At 51.0% G+C, this 21,625-nt stretch overlaps 1 protein-coding gene across 1 annotated transcript in view; it reads left to right on the top strand.

Annotated features, from left to right (window-relative positions):
* LOC135034577 (protein kinase C delta type-like) overlaps positions 1–21,625 on the top strand; it is a 112,724-nt gene that overhangs the window by 5,957 nt on the left and 85,142 nt on the right. The window contains exon 2 of the mRNA XM_063954271.1: positions 14,802–14,902. Within this exon, the coding sequence (XP_063810341.1) occupies positions 14,802–14,902 (101 nt within the window). The remainder of the gene's footprint in view (positions 1–14,801; positions 14,903–21,625) is intronic.

Raw genomic sequence — 21,625 nt, 5'->3', positions numbered from 1 at the left:
TCTGCCAAGGCCGATGCCCAATGTCATAGTACAGAGCATGTCAAATCCAAAACACCAAATATCAGAAAAAAAAGGACTCCAAAACCTAAAATAAAATTGTCGGAGGAGAAGCGTAAACTTGCCAATATGCCATTTACGACACGGAGTGGCAAGGAACGGCTGAGGCCCTGGCCTATGTTCATGGCTAGTGGTTCAGCTTCACATGAGGATGGAAGCACTCAGCCTCTCGCTAGAAAAATGAAAAGACTAAAGCTGGCAAAAGCAGTAGCACCGCAAAGAACTGTGCGTTCTTCGAAATCCCAAATCCACAAGGAGAGTCCGACTGCAGTGACACTCCTAGATGGGCCCGGTGTTTGTGTCGGCCACTAGGGTCGCTTATCTTACTCACACAGCTACCTCATTGCGCCTCTTTTTTTCTTTGCGTCATGTGCTGTTTGGGGAGGGTTTTTTGGAAGGGACATCCTGCGTGACACTGCAGTGCCACTCCTAGATGGGCCCGGTGTTTGTGTCGGCCACTAGGGTCGCTAATCTTACTCACACAGTCAGCTACCTCATTGCGCCTCTTTTTTTCTTTGCGTCATGTGCTGTTTGGGGAGGGTTTTTTGGAAGGGACATCCTGCGTGACACTGCAGTGCCACTCCTAGATGTGCCCGGTGTTTGTGTCGGCCACTAGGGTCGCTAATCTTACTCACACAGCTACCTCATTGCGCCTCTTTTTTTCTTTGCGTCATGTGCTGTTTGGGGAGGGTTTTTTGGAAGGGCCATCCTGCGTGACACTGCAGTGCCACTCCTAGATGGGCCCGGTGTTTGTGTCGGCCACTAGGGTCGCTAATCTTACTCACACAGTCAGCTACCTCATTGCGCCTCTTTTTTTCTTTGCGTCATGTGCTGTTTGGGGAGGGTTTTTTGGAAGGGACATCCTGCGTGACACTGCAGTGCCACTCCTAGATGGGCCCGGTGTTTGTGTCGGCCACTAGGGTCGCTAATCTTACTCACACAGTCAGCTACCTCATTGCGCCTCTTTTTTTCTTTGCGTCATGTGCTGTTTGGGGAGGGTTTTTTGGAAGGGACATCCTGCGTGACACTGCAGTGCCACTCCTAGATGGGCCCGGTGTTTGTGTCGGCCACTAGGGTCGCTAATCTTACTCACACAGCTACCTCATTGCGCCTCTTTTTTTCTTTGCGTCATGTGCTGTTTGGGGAGGGTTTTTTGGAAGGGACATCCTGCGTGACACTGCAGTGCCACTCCTAGATGGGCCCGGTGTTTGTGTCGGCCACTAGGGTCGCTTATCTTACTCACACAGCGACCTCGGTGCAAATTTTAGGACTAAAAATAATTTTGTGAGGTGTGAGGTATTCAGAATAGACTGAAAATGAGTGTAAATTATGGTTTTTGAGGTTAATAATACTTTGGGATCAAAATGACCCCCAAATTCTATGATTTAAGCTGTTTTTTAGTGTTTTTGGAAAAAAACACCTGAATCCAAAACACACCCGAATCCGACAAAAAAAATTCGGTGAGGTTTTGCCAAAACGCGTTCGAACCCAAAACACGGCCGCGGAACCGAACCCAAAACCAAAACACAAAACCCGAAAAATTTCAGGCGCTCATCTCTAATATATATATATATATATGTATATATATATATATATAAATATATATATATATGTTGTGTGTGTATAACATGCAGGTCACCTCGCTACTGTATGCTCATCATTTTATCACAGAGTTGAAGCTCTAAAATGATGATTTATACTAGCATGGGAAATTTGAAATACTGTCGTACACCACAAGCGCTAAGGTAAGTAGAATATCACCATAACATCCCTTTTGAGTTGCATGGAAGGTTCTTAGGTCGAAATTGTGTCTCCAGTTCTAATCAATTGTATGTAAGGTCTCCAAACATAGTTGACATGAAAGACAGGATAACAGAAAACAACCAATGTGTGGTAAATGTTGTCAACACTTAAGCAATAGAAAAAGAAATCAGACTCCTCTATAAAACTAAGGTGGATCCAAAGCGTACCCCACTCACACTCTAAAGAGGAGGCATTAATCGCATCACGGTTTCTTTATGTGGTTAACCTTTCAATTTCTTATAACACCCAGTGTGATGAATAGGGAATTCAGCCCAACACCTCAATCGTTTGTTGTGGATTCCCAATGGAGGCAGATGATGCGTACCCCAACACTCACACTCAAACGGTTGATGTAAAACACATAAAGGTATCTTTCTCTCCTAGGGGATAATAGTAGTCTGTAATGGCGTACCACAACTCACAGTTTGGACTGCTGTACACCTCCTATCAAGGTATCTTTAGGTCCTGGACAGGGATTTCAGTTTGTGGTTTTAGCTTTGTTCATGGAAACTCCCAATGTACATCATATGAAAAAAGAAAACAAGCAAACCAATGTGTAGTAGGTTTTGCTAATCTTAAATGCAATGTGTAAATAAATCTCTGAGGCAGATAGGTTCAATGCGTACCCCACTCACATAAAAAATGGGGGTTCTAAATATATAGCGGTATCTTTGGGGAAGTTTTATTTGATGGTGCAGTATATACTGGACTCAATAAACCACAGATGTATTTCCACTAGAAAGTAATTGTGTGCGTACCCCAACACTCACACTCGGGGAGCAGATAAAAAGCCCATAAAGGTATCTTTAACTTCTCAAAGTGGGGGTGATCAATCAATATGGCGTACCCCAACTCACAATTCGATGTGCTGTGTATCTCCCATCAAGGTATCTTTAGGTTCCAGGTGGGAAATATGGCTTGTAGTTCGGACCATGTAGTTATCCGCAAACCCCAAAATTGAAAAAAAATATTGGCACTCACAATGGAGTAAGAAGGAAGGTTTACAAATATTTATTTAACAATACATGGGGGAAAAAATGTTTGAGGAAAGTGTATGAAAAAGATCATACAGCATTACATGGACCAAACCATAAAAGTGGCAAAGAGAAATAAAATCCTCCTTTTTAAATAAAACCAAAATTAAAAAAAATAGATAAAATCCAGATGGTATGCTACTCACACTCCTTTTTGTCAAAAAGGAGTGTGAGTAGCATACCATCTGGATTTTATCTATTTTTTTAATTTTGGTTTTATTTAAAAAGGAGGATTTTATTTCTCTTTGCCACTTTTATGGTTTGGTCCATGTAATGCTGTATGATCTTTTTCATACACTTTCCTCAAAAATTTTTTCCCCCATGTATTGTTAAATAAATATTTGTAAACCTTCCTTCTTACTCCATTGTGAGTGCCAATATTTTTTTTCAATTTTGGGGTTTGCGGATAACTACATGGTCCGAACTACAAGCCATATTTCCCACCTGGAACCTAAAGATACCTTGATGGGAGATACACAGCACATCGAATTGTGAGTTGGGGTACGCCATATTGATTGATCACCCCACTTTGAGAAGTTAAAGATACCTTTATAGGCTTTTTATCTGCTCCCCGAGTGTGAGTGTTGGGGTACGCACACAATTACTTTCTAGTGGAAATACATCTGTGGTTTATTGAGTCCAGTATATACTGCACCATCAAATAGAACTTCCCCAAAGATACCGCTATATATTTAGAACCCCCATTTTTTATGTGAGTGGGGTACGCATTGAACCTATCTGCCTCAGAGATTTATTTACACATTGCATTTAAGATTAGCAAAACCTACTACACATTGGTTTGCTTGTTTTCTTTTTTCATATGATGTACATTTGTAAGGGTACTGGTATTGTGTAATGCCTACGACCGTGCAAGTGTACCGCTTCTTACCTCCAATTGCGTCTCGCGTGCTGGCCACTCCATCTCGGCTTGTCCGAGCAGAATTCCTCTTCAGGGCCCCCCCGCCCGAGGCTCAGTCTGGGAACCGACGGCTAGAGGAGACAAGGGACACTATCACTGTGTGCTCACTCCGTCCACGCCGGGGAAAAGTGGCACACCGGGGTGGCCGCGACGTTCACCGGTTAGGTGAATGTCATCATCGGCCCGTGGGCCTCAGCCACCCAAAATGTCACCTACTCGGCACTTGCGCACCTAGGTGGGAGCGAGCCCGCTAGGCCTAGCGGGGTCTCGCGACCGGCGCTCAACGCGGACAAGGACACCCACCCACAGAGAATACTCACACTGGTACTCTTGTCAACTTGCTCGTTGCGGACCTCTGCTCCTGGAGAGAAAATGACAGCAGCCTCCCTACGAACTTAATAATGGCTAACAACAGAACTGAGCCTAGCTACTACGAACTACAAACAGTGTAACTTGGTTGGCTACTCCACCTAACTTCAATCAACAGGTCAAGCAAATACAGGTTCACAGTGTGAATACAATGCAAATGAGGGTTACCTTTCCAATCCGGTCCGATGCAGGTTCCGCTACCTCGCCCCAGTAGGACAACCTCGGATACGCCCAACTCCTCGCGGAGGTCGCCGTCCACTCCGGCACCCGGGTATAGGCCGTGCAAAACCGGACGGTCTCTCCACAGCCCCTTCCGAGCACCAATGGCGCGTACAAGATGCGAGGGTCAGCCGACCCTCCGTACCCAACCTACAATGGGCCCCGCGCGAGCTGCCGCACAGCCCACTCGCCGGAGTATCCAAAGGGCGGGGCTCAGCCTGTACTAGGAACGCCTCCCCTGGTGCGACTGTCTTGGGACAAAGACCCCCAACAGAGGTTAGGATTAGGGTCCTGTGTCTCCCCCCCCCCCTCTGGCCTACAGCCAGTATTCTCCCCCCTTCCCTGGCCTAACACGAGGCAGACAAACGGTGTCCCCTTCTTCCTGACTGTGGCACAGGCCTAGAGCCTGACTGCAGCCTCAGGCCTAGTGCCTGCCCTACTTGCCGCTAGCTGGATAACCGGGGCCTAAAGCCCGGGGTTACCTTATGTTCCTTCACCAGCGGTTTTCCTAGGGCCTAATGCCCTCTATTGATCCCCCAGGCCTAGTGCCTGATGTGCCGCTCGGGCCTAATGCCCGCCTAACCGGTGCAACAGAGAAGATGGCTTGGGCCTAACGCCCAAACCACCGTGACAGAAGATGATCCCCAAACTCCTATCTGTGCTCGGGCCTATTGCCCGTTTGTGCCCACGGGCCTAATGCCCGAACACCCGGTGGTCTAGGGAGGAATTGAGACTCAGCACAAGGCCGCTTACCGGACCGTAGGGAGAGGCTGCAGTGGGGAGCTTCGTTAGCTCTTTTGCCTCCCACGCGCTGCAGCACTCTCCACCGGACCTCCTGGTGGGCTTCCCGGGCTCTTCTTCTCTGGCCGCCTCGACGTCTTCTCCTCCTCGGGCGCCGCCTCTTGCTCCCCGCTGCGGTCTCTTCCTTCTTCTTCCGCCTCTTCTCTTCTTCGGCCGCCGCCGCCGCTTCTTCTTCTCTTCCTCGGCCGCTTCTTCTTCTCGTTGGGAGCTCTTCACTGCTCCGGGTCCGGCGCCGACTGACTGCTCCTGCTCCGCAGCGTCTGTTATAAGACGCTGGGAGGGGGCGGTGCTATGACGCGACGAGCCCTGATTGGCTCGTCGCGGCATGCTCCCATTGGCTGACCGGGCGCGAGTCCTGATTGGCTCCCGCCCGGCGCCACACTTGCCTCGCCGCGCCGCAATTGGAGGGGCTTGAATCCCAGCGTATGCAAGCCCCTCCGTGCCGGAACCCCGCCGCCACGCCGCCTCTCCCTGGGTCCCGTCGCTGCCTGTCCGGGGGAGACGGAGGTGAGCAACCTCCCCCGTTCCCCCAGCCCGCCGTCCCCTCACATTTCCCCCCCCTGTTTCCTTTGTAGTCCCTACAAAGATGTGAGCCGCTGCTCACTCGAAGTTTGGATCCGCAAAACGGGGGCCCGGTACTCCCAACGTCGTTCGGGTTGAACGCCTGGGCAGGGTTGCTGAGGTCGGAACAGTAGCCTCCGGAACAGAAGCCTCCGGGTCAGCACCCTCGGCTGACCTTCCCGATGGCGGGGGCTCGGGGGCCACTTCAGGGGGTGGAACCCACCAATCATCTTCATCCAATTCAGGGGTAGCCACTGGGACTGTCCCAATGGGGGACAGATCCTCGAATAGACAGGGGCGCAGCATGTTTCGATGCAAAGTGCGGGCACGTCCACTCCCGTCTTCTGCCTTTACTTCATAAACGGGGTTGTCAGGAGACACTCGCCGCTGCACAATGTAAGGCATCACCTCCCATCGTCCGCTCAACTTGTTCCCAGGCCGCTTCTCTCGGACCAACACTCTTTGCCCCTCCGCAAATGGTCCTCCCAATGACCTTCCGGGGCTGGGATGTAGTTTGGATCCGATGTTCCCCGCCGCCACATCCCGGGCAAATGTCAGGCGGCGTTTCTGCTCCTCAATCCATCCACTGTGCGTCCACTGATCCTCCTCCACTGGTAGGGACAGATCAAGATCTTGCAGTTCCTTCCCTGGTCGGCCAAACAGCAGAAAATACGGCGAGAACCCCGTGGTCCGGTGCACTCTGTTGTTATACACCCACACCAATTCCGGGACAAAGTCGGGCCAGCGCCGCTTCTTGTCAGCCTCCAGGACCCTCAGCATTTGTAGCAATGTTCGATTGAATCGCTCACAGGCTCCATTTCCCTGTGGGTGGTACGGGGTGGTCCTTGACTTATTCATGCCATAGGTGCGGCACAGCCGCTCCATCACCCGACCTTGGAAACACGCGCCTTGATCGGAATGGACACGTTCTGGGCAGCCGTACCTTCGGATAAAATGCTCGATAATAGCCTTGGCCGCCGTGTCGGCAGTCTGGTCCATGGTAGGGACAACCACCGTAAATTTGGTAAAGTGGTCGGTCATCACGATAGCGTACTGGTACCCACGCACCGACTCCCCTATCAAGACATAGTCCACCATGAGGAGCTCAAGGGGTCTGGTGGTCCTAATCGTCTGCACCGGTGCCCGTTGCTCGCCACCTTTGGTAACCGCGCACCTCCTACAGGTCTGACACACACCCTCCACCAGGGCCTGCAAGCCGGGGAAGAAATATTGACGACGGATCCATTGTAGTGTCTTCTCTGCCCCAAAATGGGCGCCTTCTTCGTGTGCTTCAGTCACCAGATCACGGGCTAACTCTCTAGGGAGAACGATCTGCCACACCTTCCGGAGCTCGTGCTCGAGGTAAGCTTGCCGGCACAACACCCCTCCTCGCATGGCCAACCGATCCCACTGATGTATCAGCTTTTTACCCCACGGGCTAAGCTGCAGCCTCTCCGACGAGGACGGCCAGTGATCCCGCTCCTTCCACCCACGTACACACTGCACCTCCTTGTCCTGCCCTTGTTCTATGGCCCAATCCGGCAAGGTCTTCCGTAGCAGAATTCCGCATGTCACCTTGGGCTCTGTCGAGATGGGGATCATTTTGGTAAGGTCCGGGATCTCCTGCCCCTCCCTCTCTTCATCCGTGGGACCAGTAGGTAATTCCACCGGGTAGCGGGACAAGGCATCCGCATTCGTATTCGCCTTACCCGGGCGATATCGAATTTTAAAGGAGAATTTGGCCAAGCGAGCCACCCAACGCTGCTCCAGAGCGCCCAACTTAGCTGTATTCAGGTGTGACAGGGGGTTGTTATCCGTGACCACTTTGAAGTCGGCGGCGGTCAGGTACTCTGCAAACTTCTCGGTGACCGCCCAGACGACCGCCAGCAATTCTAGCTTGAACGAGCTGTAGTTGTCGGGATTCCGCTCCGACTCCCGGAGGCTCCGACTCCCATAAGCGATAACTCGTTCCTGTCCCTCCTGTAGCTGGGAGAGTACCGCCCCCAGGCCTTGGTGGCTCCCGTCGGTGTACAATATAAATGGCTTATCAAAGTCAGCATAAGCCAGTACTGGGGCCTGGGTAAGGGCTTGTTTCAGACCCGTGAAAGCGACCTCCTGTGCGTGGCCCCACGCCACTGCCCGATTCCGTACATCCGTGGCAACACCTCGTAGCAGTCCATGTAGGGGGCCCGCGATCTTGGCAAAGTCCCGAATAAACCGCCGGTAGTAGCCCACCAACCCAAGAAATGCCCTCAACTCCGTCACGTTGCCCGGGGTCCTCCATTCTTGGACTGCGGCAATTTTGTCGGGGGTGGGCCGCACCCCTTCCTCCGAGACCACATGACCCAGGTATTCCAAGCTGGACTTCAAGAGGTGGCACTTCCTGGGTTTTAGCTTGAGGCCGTATTGTTCCAGTCGTTAAAGCACTTGTTCCAATCTATGCAAGTGTTCCTCCAGGGTGGGGGCAAACACTATGATGTCATCCAAATAGATGAGAATTGCTTCAAAGTTCAAGTCCCCGAGGCAGCGCTCCATAAGGTGCTGGAACATGGCCGGTGCATTGGAGAGCCCGAAGGGCATTCGACAGAAGTCAAAGAGCCCCATGGGCGTAATGAATGCCGTCTTCGCCTGGTCTTTTCCCGCCACGGGCACCTGCCAGTACCCACTGGCCAGATCCAGCGTGGAAAAGAAGCGCGATTTCCCCAGAGCCGCCAGTGACTCCTCGATACGGGGCAACGGATAGGCGTCCCGGACGGTGCAGCTGTTCAATCTCCAGTAATCCACGCAAAATCGAATTGTCCCATCTTTCTTCTTTACCAACACAATTGGGGCAGCCCATGGGCTCTTACTTTCCTTGATGACGCCGTTGGCCAGCATTTGTTGGATCATGGTCTTGACCTCCTGGTACAGCTTCGGGGGAATCTGACGATAGCGTTCACGAGCAGGCAGACTGTCACCTGTGTTTATCTCATGTTCTATCTCAGTCGTGTGGCCAAAGTCTTCCTCGTTACGGGAAAATGACTTCTGTCGCGCCCACAGCATTTGTTTTACCCGGTCTACCTCTACTGCACTAAGGCCCTCCAGTGATACATCCATTTGTTCCAGAATCACTTCCCCGTTCCATTCCGCGGTGGGCTCCTGTTTCTCCTCGAGGGCGACGGCCAACGTCCATGGCTCACAGGCATCAGGCCTTAAGGTAACCCTAGGGCCTGGTTCGATACCACCCTCAGGGATGGCCTCTAGATGGGCCAACACTGACCTGGCCGGGATCTTAATCTGCGAGTTCCCCAGGTTGCACACCCGTAGGGGTACGGCACCATCCCGTACCACCGCTACAGCTCTGGCCAACAGCAAACCGGCCTCTACTTGCCTGAACCAACAAGGTTCTATCACAAGCTCCCTCCCTTCCAGCCGCTGCTGTGAACGGACGGGTACTTCTAGGACCACCTCTTGTCTTGCTGGGATCCTCACCTTTTGGTTATGCCGCGTCTTGATCAGGCCTAGGGGACGCGAGGCTTCTACGGAGGCGGTCTCCTCGTTCCGCCGGACGACCCTCTGGAAAGCTTGCTGCACCGGCTTCTGCACACCCAGATACTTCCAGTACCGGGGGCCCTTATCGTGCACGAGTACTTGATCCAGACTCCGCAGGATGTTCATCCCCAGGATCACCGGCCCATGGTGAAACTCCTCGCCACTCACCACTACGAACCCCTTTTTCCCAAGGGATTGCCCATACACCTCCACTTTGATCCACACGACCCCTTTTACGGGAATGGGAAGATTGTTTGCAGCCACTAGTGTCACCCAATTCCCGACACTGGTTGTCGTGAGATGGGCATAGTCTTCCCTAAACCTTTTCTCGGACATGGTGGACACTTGCGACCCGGTATCCAAAAGACAACGTTGATCCCTCCCTCCTAACTTTGCCACTACAGTGGGACACTCACCGAACAAGTCGGATGAGTTGACGACATCTACTCGTGCGCCGTCCTCCCCCGCGGATTGTCCCGCTACCGCGAGGGACCTTAGTTTAAAGGTCTCCTACGCCCCTCTCTGCCGGGGCGGCGGGCCGGGCAGTCCCGAGCGAAATGTCCAGGCTCCTCACATTCCCAGCACACCAACTCACGGGGTCCCCTCGGGCGCACCTCTCCTCCCCGACGTCCAGTAGTCTCCGGTTCCCTTTTCTTCTGAGGTTTTTTTTCTTTGTAATGATCCTCGTCGTCCCAACCCCTCTTTTCCGGGTCGGCGTCCCGGCTCTCTGCCCGTTCCACCCTCTGTCTTAACTGGGATACTTCGTCCTGGACGAGAAGGAGCATGGTGGTTAATTCCTTGATGCAGCCCTCCAATGGACTAATCTCCGGCGTCCGAACCCTATCTACCGGTTGGGTTTGTGATGTGGACACGGCGCTGGAACTAAATTCCGCATTTTCTTCTTTCTTCAGCGCCATCCCCAACACTTCAAAGAAGGTGAGCTTGCCATCCCCATCGACCTTATCCTGGAGGTAGTTTCGTAGGGACCTACTCCTCAATCCACCTATTAGGATACCTCTCAAGGTGGAATCCGGATCCCCCGTCATCAAATCCTCATCCTCCCTCGTCTGGATCTCGCTCATGTATTCCTGGATCGCATTAGCGAACTGGGAGATCGTCTCGTCTTCCCTTTGGATTCGTGCGAAAACACGCTTCTTCAGCGTGGTCATGGTAGCTTTTTCTCCATATATGCCCTTCAGAATGGTGAAGACGTCGGCCAGGCTTTTACGAAGCCACTCAGGACGTACCCTCACCGTCTTCCGGGCGTCGCCAGTCAGGACCTTCAACGCCAAATTCACCTGTACCCTTTTCGGAATCTGGTAGAGGTCGATAGTGGTCTCCAACTGTTCGATCCACTCCATCAGGGGCATATTCTGCCCGTCAAACTTGTCGAGGTGGTTGAGGGCCGCTCCGATGGGCAACCTGGCCCGAGGCTTATCACTAGGCTCGGCAACCGTCTCATCGCGAGACTCGTCACCTTCGCTCTCCGGCTTGTCTGCTTGGTCCATCTTCTCCAGTGATCCTGCCGACTACGCCAAATGTAAGGGTACTGGTATTGTGTAATGCCTATGACCGTGCAAGTGTACCGCTTCTTACCTCCAATTGTGTCTCGCGTGCTGGCCACTCCGTCTCGGCTTGTCCGAGCAGAATTCCTCTTCAGGGCCCCCCCGCCCGAGGCTCAGTCTGGGAACCGACGGCTAGAGGAGACAAGGGACACTATCACTGTGTGCTCACTCCGTCCACGCCGGGGAAAAAGTGGCACACCGGGGTGGCCGCGACGTTCACCGGTTAGGTGAATGTCATCATCGGCCCGTGGGCCTCAGCCACCCAAAATGTCACCTACTCGGCACTTGCGCACCTAGGTGGGAGCGAGCCCACTAGGCCTAGCGGGGTCTCGCGACCGGCGCTCAACGCGGACAAGGACACACACCCACAGAGAATACTCACACTGGTACTCTTGTCAACTTGCTCGTTGCGGACCTCTGCTCCTGGAGAGAAAATGACAGCAGCCTCCCTACGAACTAAATAATGGCTAACAACAGAACTGAGCCTATCTACTACGAACTACAAACAGTGTAACTTGGTTGGCTACTCCACCTAACTTCAATCAACAGGTCAAGCAAATACAGGTTCACAGTGTGAATACAATGCAAATGAGGGTTACCTTTCCAATCCGGTCCGATGCAGGTTCCGCTACCTCGCCCCAGTGGGACAACCTCGGATACGCCCAACTCCCCGCGGAGGTCGCCGTCCACTCCGGCACCCGGGTATAGGCCGTGCAAAACCGGACGGTCTCTCCACAGCCCCTTCCGAGCACCAATGGCGCGTACAAGATGCGAGGGTCAGCCGACCCTCCGTACCCAACCTACAATGGGCCCCGCGCGAGCTGCCGCACAGCCCACTCGCCGGAGTATCCAAAGGGCGGGGCTCAGCCTGTACAAGGAACGCCTCCCCTGGTGCGACTGTCTTGGGACAAAGACCCCCAACAGAGGTTAGGATTAGGGTCCTGTGTCCCCCCCCCTGGCCTACAGCCAGTATTCTCCCCCCTTCCCTAGCCTAACACGAGGCAGACAAACGGTGTCCCCTTCTTCCTGACTGTGGCACAGGCCTAGAGCCTGACTGCAGCCTCAGGCCTAGTGCCTGCCCTACTTGCCGCTAGTTGGATAACCGGGGCCTAAAGCCCGGGGTTACCTTATGTTCCTTCACCAGCGGTTTTCCTAGGGCCTAATGCCCTCTATTGATCCCCCAGGCCTAGTGCCTGATGTGCCGCTCGGGCCTAATGCCCGCCTAACCGGTGCAACAGAGAAGATGGCTTGGGCCTAACGCCCAAACCACCGTGACAGAAGATGATCCCCAAACTCCTATCTGTGCTCGGGCCTATTGCCCGTATGTGCCCACGGGCCTAATGCCTGAACACCCGGTGGTCTAGGGAGGAATTGAGACTCGGCACAAGGCCGCTTACCGGACCGTAGGGAGAGGCTGCAGTGGGGAGCTTCGTTAGCTCTTTTGCCTCCCACACACTGCAGCACTCTCCACCGGACCTCCTGGTGGGCTTCCCGGGCTCTTCTTCTCTGGCCGCCTCGACGTCTTCTCCTCCTCGGGCGCCGCCTCTTGCTCCCCACTGCGGTCTCTTCCTTCTTCTTCCGCCTCTTCTCTTCTTCGGCCGCCGCCGCCGCTTCTTCTTCTCTTCCTCGGCCGCTTCTTCTTCTCGTTGGGAGCTCTTCACTGCTCCGGGTCCGGCGCCGACTGACTGCTCCCGCTCCGCAGCGTCTGTTATAAGACGCTGGGAGGGGGCGGTGCTATGACGCGACGAGCCCTGATTGGCTCGTCGTGGCATGCTCCCATTGGCTGACCGGGCGCGAGTCCTGATTGGCTCCCGCCCGGCGCCACACTTGCCTCGCCGCGCCGCGATTGGAGGGGCTTGAATCCCAGCGGATGCAAGCCCCTCCGTGCCGGAACCCCGCCGCCACGCCGCCTCTCCCTGGGTCCCATCGCTGCCTGTCCGGGGGAGACGGAGGTGAGCAACCTCCCCCATTCCCCCAGCCCGCCGTCCCCTCACACATTGGGAGTTTCCATGAACAAAGCTAAAACCACAAACTGAAATCCCTGTCCAGGACCTAAAGATACCTTGATAGGAGGTGTACAGCAGTCCAAACTGTGAGTTGTGGTACGCCATTACAGACTACTATTATCCCCTAGGAGAGAAAGATACCTTTATGTGTTTTACATCAACCGTTTGAGTGTGAGTGTTGGGGTACGCATCATCTGCCTCCATTGGGAATCCACAACAAACGATTGAGGTGTTGGGCTGAATTCCCTAGTCATCACACTGGGTGTTATAAGAAATTGAAAGGTTAACCACATAAAGAAACCGTGATGCGATTAATGCCTCCTCTTTAGAGTGTGAGTGGGGTACGCTTTGGATCCACCTTAGTTTTATAGAGGAGTCTGATTTCTTTTTCTATTGCTTAAGTGTTGACAACATTTACCACACATTGGTTGTTTTCTGTTATCCTGTCTTTCATGTCAACTATGTTTGGAGACCTTACATACAATTGATTAGAACTGGAGACACAATTTCGACCTAAGAACCTTCCATGCAACTCAAAAGGGATGTTATGGTGATATTCTACTTACCTTAGCGCTTGTGGTGTACGACAGTATTTCAAATTTCTTGTGTTTTGTCTGTTTATTTAAATGTGGTGACATTTAATTCGAAATCTGTTACATCTGAGCTGCACAGCGCCAGTTTGAACCACCCCCTACATCTTTGTTTTTATACTAGCATGGGTCTACAACCTGTGGCCCTCCAGCTGCTGTGAAACTACACATCCCAGCATGCCCTGCCACAGTTTTGCTATTAAGGTATGCGAAAACTGAAGCAGGGCATGCTGGGATGTGTAGTTCCACACCAGCTGGAGGGCCGCAGGTTGAAGACCCATGATTTATAGTATATAGTGGAATATAACTTGTATCTCTCAGGTAGATGAAGCAGGCTTTTCCTGTTATACACTGAATGAAAAAAACCCAGACAGGATATATAACCGCAGAGGATATAATAGTCACCTGTAATAATTAAGATATGTCTACACCAGAAAAATCAGTGAACAATATGGAGTAAGAGACTGTGCTGAGTGACTGAGCTGTGTTATAAACCCCATAGAGCCCTGTATGTATAATACACCCTAATAGTTGTTAGGAATTGGGCGCGTGTTACACATCACAGTGACAATATGTTGCTGTAAGTGACTGTGAATTGGGGAGTTTTGTTTTAAATGATGTAAAGGTGTCTGTAGCTGCACTAAAACTAAAATACAAATTGTATTTAATAAAATAAAAGAACTACAGGTTGAGTATCCCATATCCAAATATTCCGAAATACAGAATATTCCGAAATACAGAATTTTTTGAGTGAGAGTGAAATAGTGAAACCTTTGTTTTCTGATGGCTCAATGTACACAAACTTTGTTTAATACACAAAGTTATTACAAATATTGTATTAAATGACCTCCAGGCTGTGTGTATAAGGTGTATATGAAACATAAATGAACTCTGTGAATGTACACACACTTTGTTTAATGCACAAAGTTATTAAAAATATTGGCTAAAATTACATTCAGACTGTGTGTATAAGGTGTATATGAAACATTAATCTATTCTGTGCTTAGATTTAGGTCCCATCACCATGATATCTCATTATGGTATGCAATTATTCCAAAATACGGAAAAATCCGATATCCAAAATACTTCTGGTCCCAAGCATTTTGGATAAGGGAGACTCAACCTGTAATAACACATGTAAATGTGTGGAAATTATATGTGTGGCACTTTTAGAAAACAAAAATAACTTGTATTTGGTTTAAATATCCTTTACTATGAGCCTTAAAATACAAGATGCCATAGGCCCCGATGCAGCAGCTGAATACTGATTTGTATAATATCCGCTGTCTGACTCATCATTTATATAAAGAGTAAATGTATAACCTCTTCCTTTATTACCCCAATAGGAGGCAGCGGAGTCTCCTCAGCCGGCCCCGGCTGCAGAACCCCATTATCCATCGGGCAGTTCATTTACCACCAAGAGCTCGGCCGGGGCAGCTACGGAAGAGTAAGATTTGTGTTTTCTGTCTGATTTCTCATGTTGTCACCATTATGCTAACTGTATATACACACAGCTATATATAATAACAAACCTGCCATAGTGACATTGGTTACACAATAGTCATTTATATAGGTTTGTGTCCAAATCCCATTTGTGTCTGTGTGTAAATGCAGCCTATCTTTACTGATGTGAATAGTGTTACGTGTGAAATGGTGTGTGTGCGAGTGGGGGGTTGTATTTTCTGCAGGGAGGATTTGGGCAGACACAGTGACTGGGACAGATCATAGACATGGTGGGGGGTAACACAGTAACTGGGACCAAACACGGGGGGGGGGGGGGGGGGGGGGGGGGGGGTGCCGCACACTGTCTGGAAAAGAACACAGAGGGGGTTGACACAGTGACTGGGACAGAAAAATAAGAATTTACTTACCGATAATTCTATTTCTCATAGTCCGTAGTGGATGCTGGGGACTCCGTCAGGACCATGGGGGATAGCGGGCTCCGCAGGAGACAGGGCACATCTAAAAAAGCTTTTAGGTCACATGGTGCGTACTGGCTCCTCCCCCTATGACCCTCCTCCAAGCCTCAGTTAGGTACTGTGCCCGGACGAGCGTACACAATAAGGAAGGATCTTGAATCCCGGGTAAGACTCATACCAGCCACACCAATCACACCGTACAACTTGTGATCTGAACCCAGTTAACAGTATGATAACAAAACGAAGTAGCCTCTGAAAAGATGGCTCACAACAACAGTAATAACCCGATTTTGTAACAATAACTATGTACAAGCATTGCAGACAATCCGCACTTGGGATGGGCGCCCAGCATCCACTACGGACTATGAGAAATAGAATTATCGGTAAGTAAATTCTTATTTTCTCTAACGTCCTAGTGGATGCTGGGGACTCCGTCAGGACCATGGGGATTATACCAAAGCTCCCAAACGGGCGGGAGAGTGCGGATGACTCTGCAGCACCGAATGAGAAAACTCCAGGTCCTCTGTAGCCAGAGTATCAAATTTGTAAAATTTTACAAACGTGTTCTCCCCTGACCACGTAGCTGCTCGGCAAAGTTGTAATGCCGAGACCCCTCGGGCAGCCGCCCAAGATGAGCCCACCTTCCTTGTGGAGTGGGCCTTTACAGATTTAGGCTGTGGCACGCCTGCCACAGAATGTGCAAGTTGGATTGTGCTACAGATCCAACGTGCAATCGTCTGTTTAGACGCAGGAGCACCCATCTTGTTGGGTGCATACAATGTAAACAACGAGTCAGTTTTTCTGACTCCAGCTGTCCTTGAAATATATATTTTTAATGCTCTGACAACGTCCAGTAACTTGGAGTCCTCCAAGTCGCTAGTAGCCGCAGGCACCACAATAGGCTGGTTTAAGTGAAATGCCGAAAACCACCTTAGGGAGAAATTGAGGACGTGTCCTCAATTCTGCCCTGTCCGAATGGAATATCAGATATGGGCTCTTGTATGACAAAGCTGCCAACTCTGAAACTCTCCTGGCAGAAGCCAGGGCCAACAGCATGGTTACCTTCCATGTAAGGTATTTTAATTCTACCGATTTTAACGGCTCAAACCAATGAGATTTGAGAAAATTTAGAACCACGTTCAAATCCCACGGTGCCACTGGAGGCACTATTGGGGGTTGTATATGTAGTACACCTTTGACAAAAGTTTGTACTTCAGGCACTGACGCCAATTCCTTCTGGAAGAAAATTGATAAGGCCGAAATTTGAACTTTAATGGACCCCAATTTTAGGCCCATAGACAATCCTGCTTGCAGGAAATGTAAGAATCGACCCAATTGAAATTCTTCCGTTGGAGCCTTCTTGGCCTCACACCACGCAACATATTTTCGCCAAATGCGGTGATAATGTTGTACAGTCACTTCCTTTCTAGCCTTAATCAAGGTAGGAATAACTTCCTCTGGAATGCCCTTTTCTTTTAGAATCCGGCGTTCAACCGCCATGCCGTCAAACGCAGACGCGGTAAGTCTTGGAACATACAAGGTCCCTGCTGAAGCAGATCCCTTCTTAGAGGTAGAGGCCACGGATCCTCCGTGAGCATCTCTTGAAGTTCCGGATACCAAGTTCTCCTTGGCCAGTCCGGAGCCACCAGTATCGTTCTTACTCCTCTTTTCCGTATAATTCTCAGTACCTTTGGTATGAGAGGCAGAGGAGGGAACACATACACTGACTGGTACACCCACGGTGTTACCAGAGCGTCCACAGCTATTGCCTGAGGGTCTCTTGACCTGGCGCAATACCTGTCCAATTTTTTGTTGAGGCGAGACGCCATCATGTCTACCTTTGGTTTTTCCCAACGGTTCACAATCATGTGGAAAACTTCTGTATGAAGTCCCCACTCTCCCGGGTGAAGGTCGTGTCTGCTGAGGAAATCTGCTTCCCAGTTGTCCACTCCCGGGATGAACACTGCTGACAGTGCTATGACATGATTCTCCGCCCAGCGCAGAATCCTTGCAGCTTCTGCCATTGCACTCCTGCTTCTCGTGCCGCCTTGTCGGTTTACGTGTGCTACTGCCGTGATGTTGTCGGACTGGATCAACACCGGCTGACCCTGAAGCAGCGGTTTTGCCAGACTTAGAGCATTGTAGATCGCTCTTAGCTCCAGTATATTTATGTGAAGAGACGTCTCCAGGTTTGACCACACGCCCTGGAAGTTTCTTCCCTTTGTGACTGCTCCCCAACCTCGTAGGCTGGCATCCGTAGTCACCAGGACCCAGTCCTGTATGCCGAATCTGCGGCCCACTAACAGATGGGCAGTCTGCAGCCACCACAGGAGAGACAACCTTGTTCTCGGTGACAGTGCTATCCGCTGATGCATGTGCAGATGCGATCCGGACCATTTGTCCAGCAGATCCCACTGAAAAGTCCGTGCATGGAATCTGCCGAATGGAATCGCTTCGTATGAAGCCACCATCTTTCCCAGGACTCTTGTGCATTGATGTACTGACACCGTTCCTGGTTTTAGGAGGTTCCTGACAAGTTCGGATAACTCCCTTGCTTTCTCCTCCGGGAGAAACACCTTTTTCTGAACCGTGTCCAGAATCATTCCCAGGAACAGCAGACGAGTTGTCGGGGTCAATTGAGATTTCGGAAGATTCAGAATCCACCCGTGTTGCTGAAGCACTACCTGGGTTAGTGCTACACCGACTTCCAGCTGTTCTCTGGACTTTGCCCTTATCAGGAGATCGTCCAAGTAAGGGATAATTAATACGCCTTTTCTTCGTAGAAGAACCATCATTTCGGTCATTACCTTGGTAAAGACCCGAGGGGCCGTGGACAAACCAAACGGCAGCGTCTGAAACTGATAATGACAGTCTTGTATCACGAACCTGAGATACCCTTGGTGTGAGGGGTAAATTGGGACATGCAGATAAGCATCCTTTATGTCCAGGGACACCATGAAGTCCCCTTCTTCCAGATTCGCTATCACTGCTCTGAGTGACTCCATCTTGAACTTGAATTTCTGTATGTACAGGTTCAAGGATTTCAGATTTAGAATAGGTCTTACCGAACCGTCCGGCTTCGGTACCACAAATAGTGTGGAACAATACCCCTTTCCTTGTTGTAGGAGGGGTACCTTGACTATCACCTGCTGAGAATACAGCTTGTGAATGGCTTCCAAAACCGACGTCCTTTCTGAGGGAGACGTTGGTAAAGCAGACTTTAGGAACCGGCGAGGGGGAAACCTTTCGAACTCCAGCATGTAACCCTGAGATATTATCTGCAGGACCCACGGGTCCACTTGTGAGTGAGCCCATTGATTGCTGAAAATCTTGAGTCGACCCCCCACCGTTCCTGGGTCCGCTTGTAAAGCCCCAGCGTCATGCTGATGGCTTTGTAGAAGCCGGGGCGGGCTTCTGTTCCTGGGCAGGGGCTGCGTGCTGCCCTTTCTTACCCTTTCCTCTGCCTCTCGGCAGATAAGACTGTCCTTTTGGTCGCTTTTTATAGGAGCGAAAGGACTGCGGCTGAAAAGACGGTGTCTTTTTCTGTTGCGACGGAGTCTGAGGTAAAAAGGTGGATTTGCCGGCAGTTGCCGTGGTCACCAGGTCCGAAAGACCGACCCCAAACAATTCCTCTCCTTTATATGGCAATACTTCCATATGCCTCTTGGAATCCGCATCACCTGACCACTGTCGCGTCCATAAACTTCTTCTAGCAGATATGGACATCACGCTTACTCTTGATGCTAGAGTACAAACATCCCTCTGAGCATCTCGCATATAAAGAAAAGCATCCTTTAATTGCTCTAGAGTCAATAAAATACTGTCCCTATCCAGGGTCTCAATATTTTCAGTCAGAGAATCCAACCACACTACCCCAGCACTGCACATCCAGGCTGAGGCTATTGCCGGTCGCAGTATAACACCCGTATGTGTGTATATACTCTTCAGTGTAGTTTCCAGCCTCCTATCTGCTGGATCCTTGAGGGCGGCCGTATCAGGAGACGGCAACGCCACTTGCTTTGATAAACGTGTGAGCGCCTTATCCACCTTAGGGGGTGTTTCCCAGCGCGCCCTAACCTCTGGTGGGAAAGGGTATAATGCCAACAACTTCTTTGAAATTAGCACTTTTCTATCGGGGGTAACCCACGCTTCATCACACACATCATTCAATTCCTCTGATTCTGGGAAAAATACAGGTAGTTTTTTCACCCCCCACATAATACCCCTTTTTGAGGTACCAGCAGTATCAGAGATCTGTAACGCCTCCTTCATTGCCGTGATCATATAACGTGTGGCCCTATTGGAAAATACGTTTGTTTCTTCACCGTCGACACTAGATTCATCTGTGTCGGTACCCGTGTCGACTGACTGAGGTAAAGGACGTTTTACAGCCCCTGACGGTGTCTGAGACGCCTGAACCGGTACTAACTGGTTTGCCGGGTGTCTTATTTCGTCAACTGACTTTTGCAGTGTGCTGACATTATCACGTAATTCCATAACTAAAGCCATCCATTCCGGTGTCGACTCCCTAGGGGGTGACATTACCATCATCGGCAATTGCTCTGCCTCCACACCAACATCGTCCTCATACATGTCGACACACACGTACCGACACACAGCAGCCACACAGGGAATGCTCTAATCGAAGACAGGACCCCTTAGCCCTTTGGGGAGACAGAGGGAGAGTTTGCCAGCACACACCAAAAGCGCTATAATGTATAAAAACAACCCTAGAAGGTGTTGTTTACTATATATGCGCTCTTAATATATAAATATCGCCAATTTATGCCCCCCTTCTCTTTGTTACCCTGTTTCTGTAGTGCAGGGGAGAGTCCTGGGAGCCTTCCTCACCAGCGGAGCTGAGCAGGAAAATGGCGCTGAGTGCTGAGGAGAATAAGCTCCGCCCCTTTTTCGGCGGGATTTTTCTCCCGGTTTTTAAGAAACTGGCCTGGGTCAAAATACATACATATAGCCTTAATGGGTATATGTGATGTATTTCTTTTGCCACTAAAGGTAATTATATTGCTGCCCAGGGCGCCCCCAGCAGCGCCCTGCACCCTCCGTGACTGAGTCAGTGAGCCGTGTGACAACAATGGCGCACAGCTGCAGTGCTGTGCGCTACCTTCATGAAGACTGTGAAGTCTTCTGCCGCCTGTTTTCCGGACCTCCGTTCTGCCGTCTCTTCAGCGTCTGTAAGGGGGATCGGCGGCGCGGCTCCGGGACGAACCCCAGGCTGACCTGTGTTCCGACTCCCTCTGGAGCTAAGTGTCCAGTAGCCTAAGACTCCAATCCATCCTGCACGCAGGTGAGTTGGAAATCTCTCCCCTAAGTCCCTCGATGCAGTGATCCTGTTGCCAGCAGGAATCACCGAGATTGAAACCTAAAAAAACTTTTCTAAACAGCTCTTTAAGAGAGCCACCTAGATTGCACCCTCTCAGACGGGCACAAAAACCTAACTGAGGCTTGGAGGAGGGTCATAGGGGGAGGAGCCAGTACGCACCATGTGACCTAAAAGCTTTTTTAGATGTGCCCTGTCTCCTGCGGAGCCCGCTATCCCCCATGGTCCTGACGGAGTCCCCAGCATCCACTAGGACGTTAGAGAAACAGGGGGGTTGACACAACAGCTGGGACAGAATATAGGGGGAGACACAGTGACTGGGACAAAAAACCAAGGGGGTTGACACAGCGGCAGGGACAGAACACGGGGGAGTTGACTCAGTGAAAGAAGAACACAGAGGTGTGTGACAGTGACACAACACGGGGGTGAGACAATGGATGGGAATAACACACACATGGGGTTGTGACATAGTGGCAAGACATGGGGGTGACACAACACAGAGGTGGTGACAGTGACACACTAGCTGGGAAGAACACTGAGGTTTGGTGACACAGTGACAGAACACAGAGGGGGTGACACAGTGACAGGACACAGGGGGTGACACAGTGACAGGGCACAGGGGGGTGAAACTGTGATAGAATATGGGGGGGTGACACAGTGACAGGACACAGAGGGGGTTACAGTGACAGAACACAGAGAGGGGTTGTGACACAGTGACAGGACATGGGGTGACACAGTGACAGGACATGGGGGGTGACACAGTGACAGGACACGGGGGTGACACAGTAACAGGACATGGGGGGTAACACAGTGACAGAACATGGGGGTGACACAGTGACAGGACATGGGGTGGTGACAGTGACAGAACACAGAGAGGAGTTGTGACACAGTGACAGGACATGGGGGGTAACAC

The sequence above is a fragment of the Pseudophryne corroboree genome, chromosome 2 (genome assembly GCF_028390025.1).
Source record: "Pseudophryne corroboree isolate aPseCor3 chromosome 2, aPseCor3.hap2, whole genome shotgun sequence".
Taxonomy (NCBI): Eukaryota; Metazoa; Chordata; class Amphibia; order Anura; family Myobatrachidae; genus Pseudophryne; species Pseudophryne corroboree.
The sequence above is the reverse complement of the archived record's forward strand: the minus strand, read 5'-3'. Positions and strand labels throughout refer to the sequence as shown.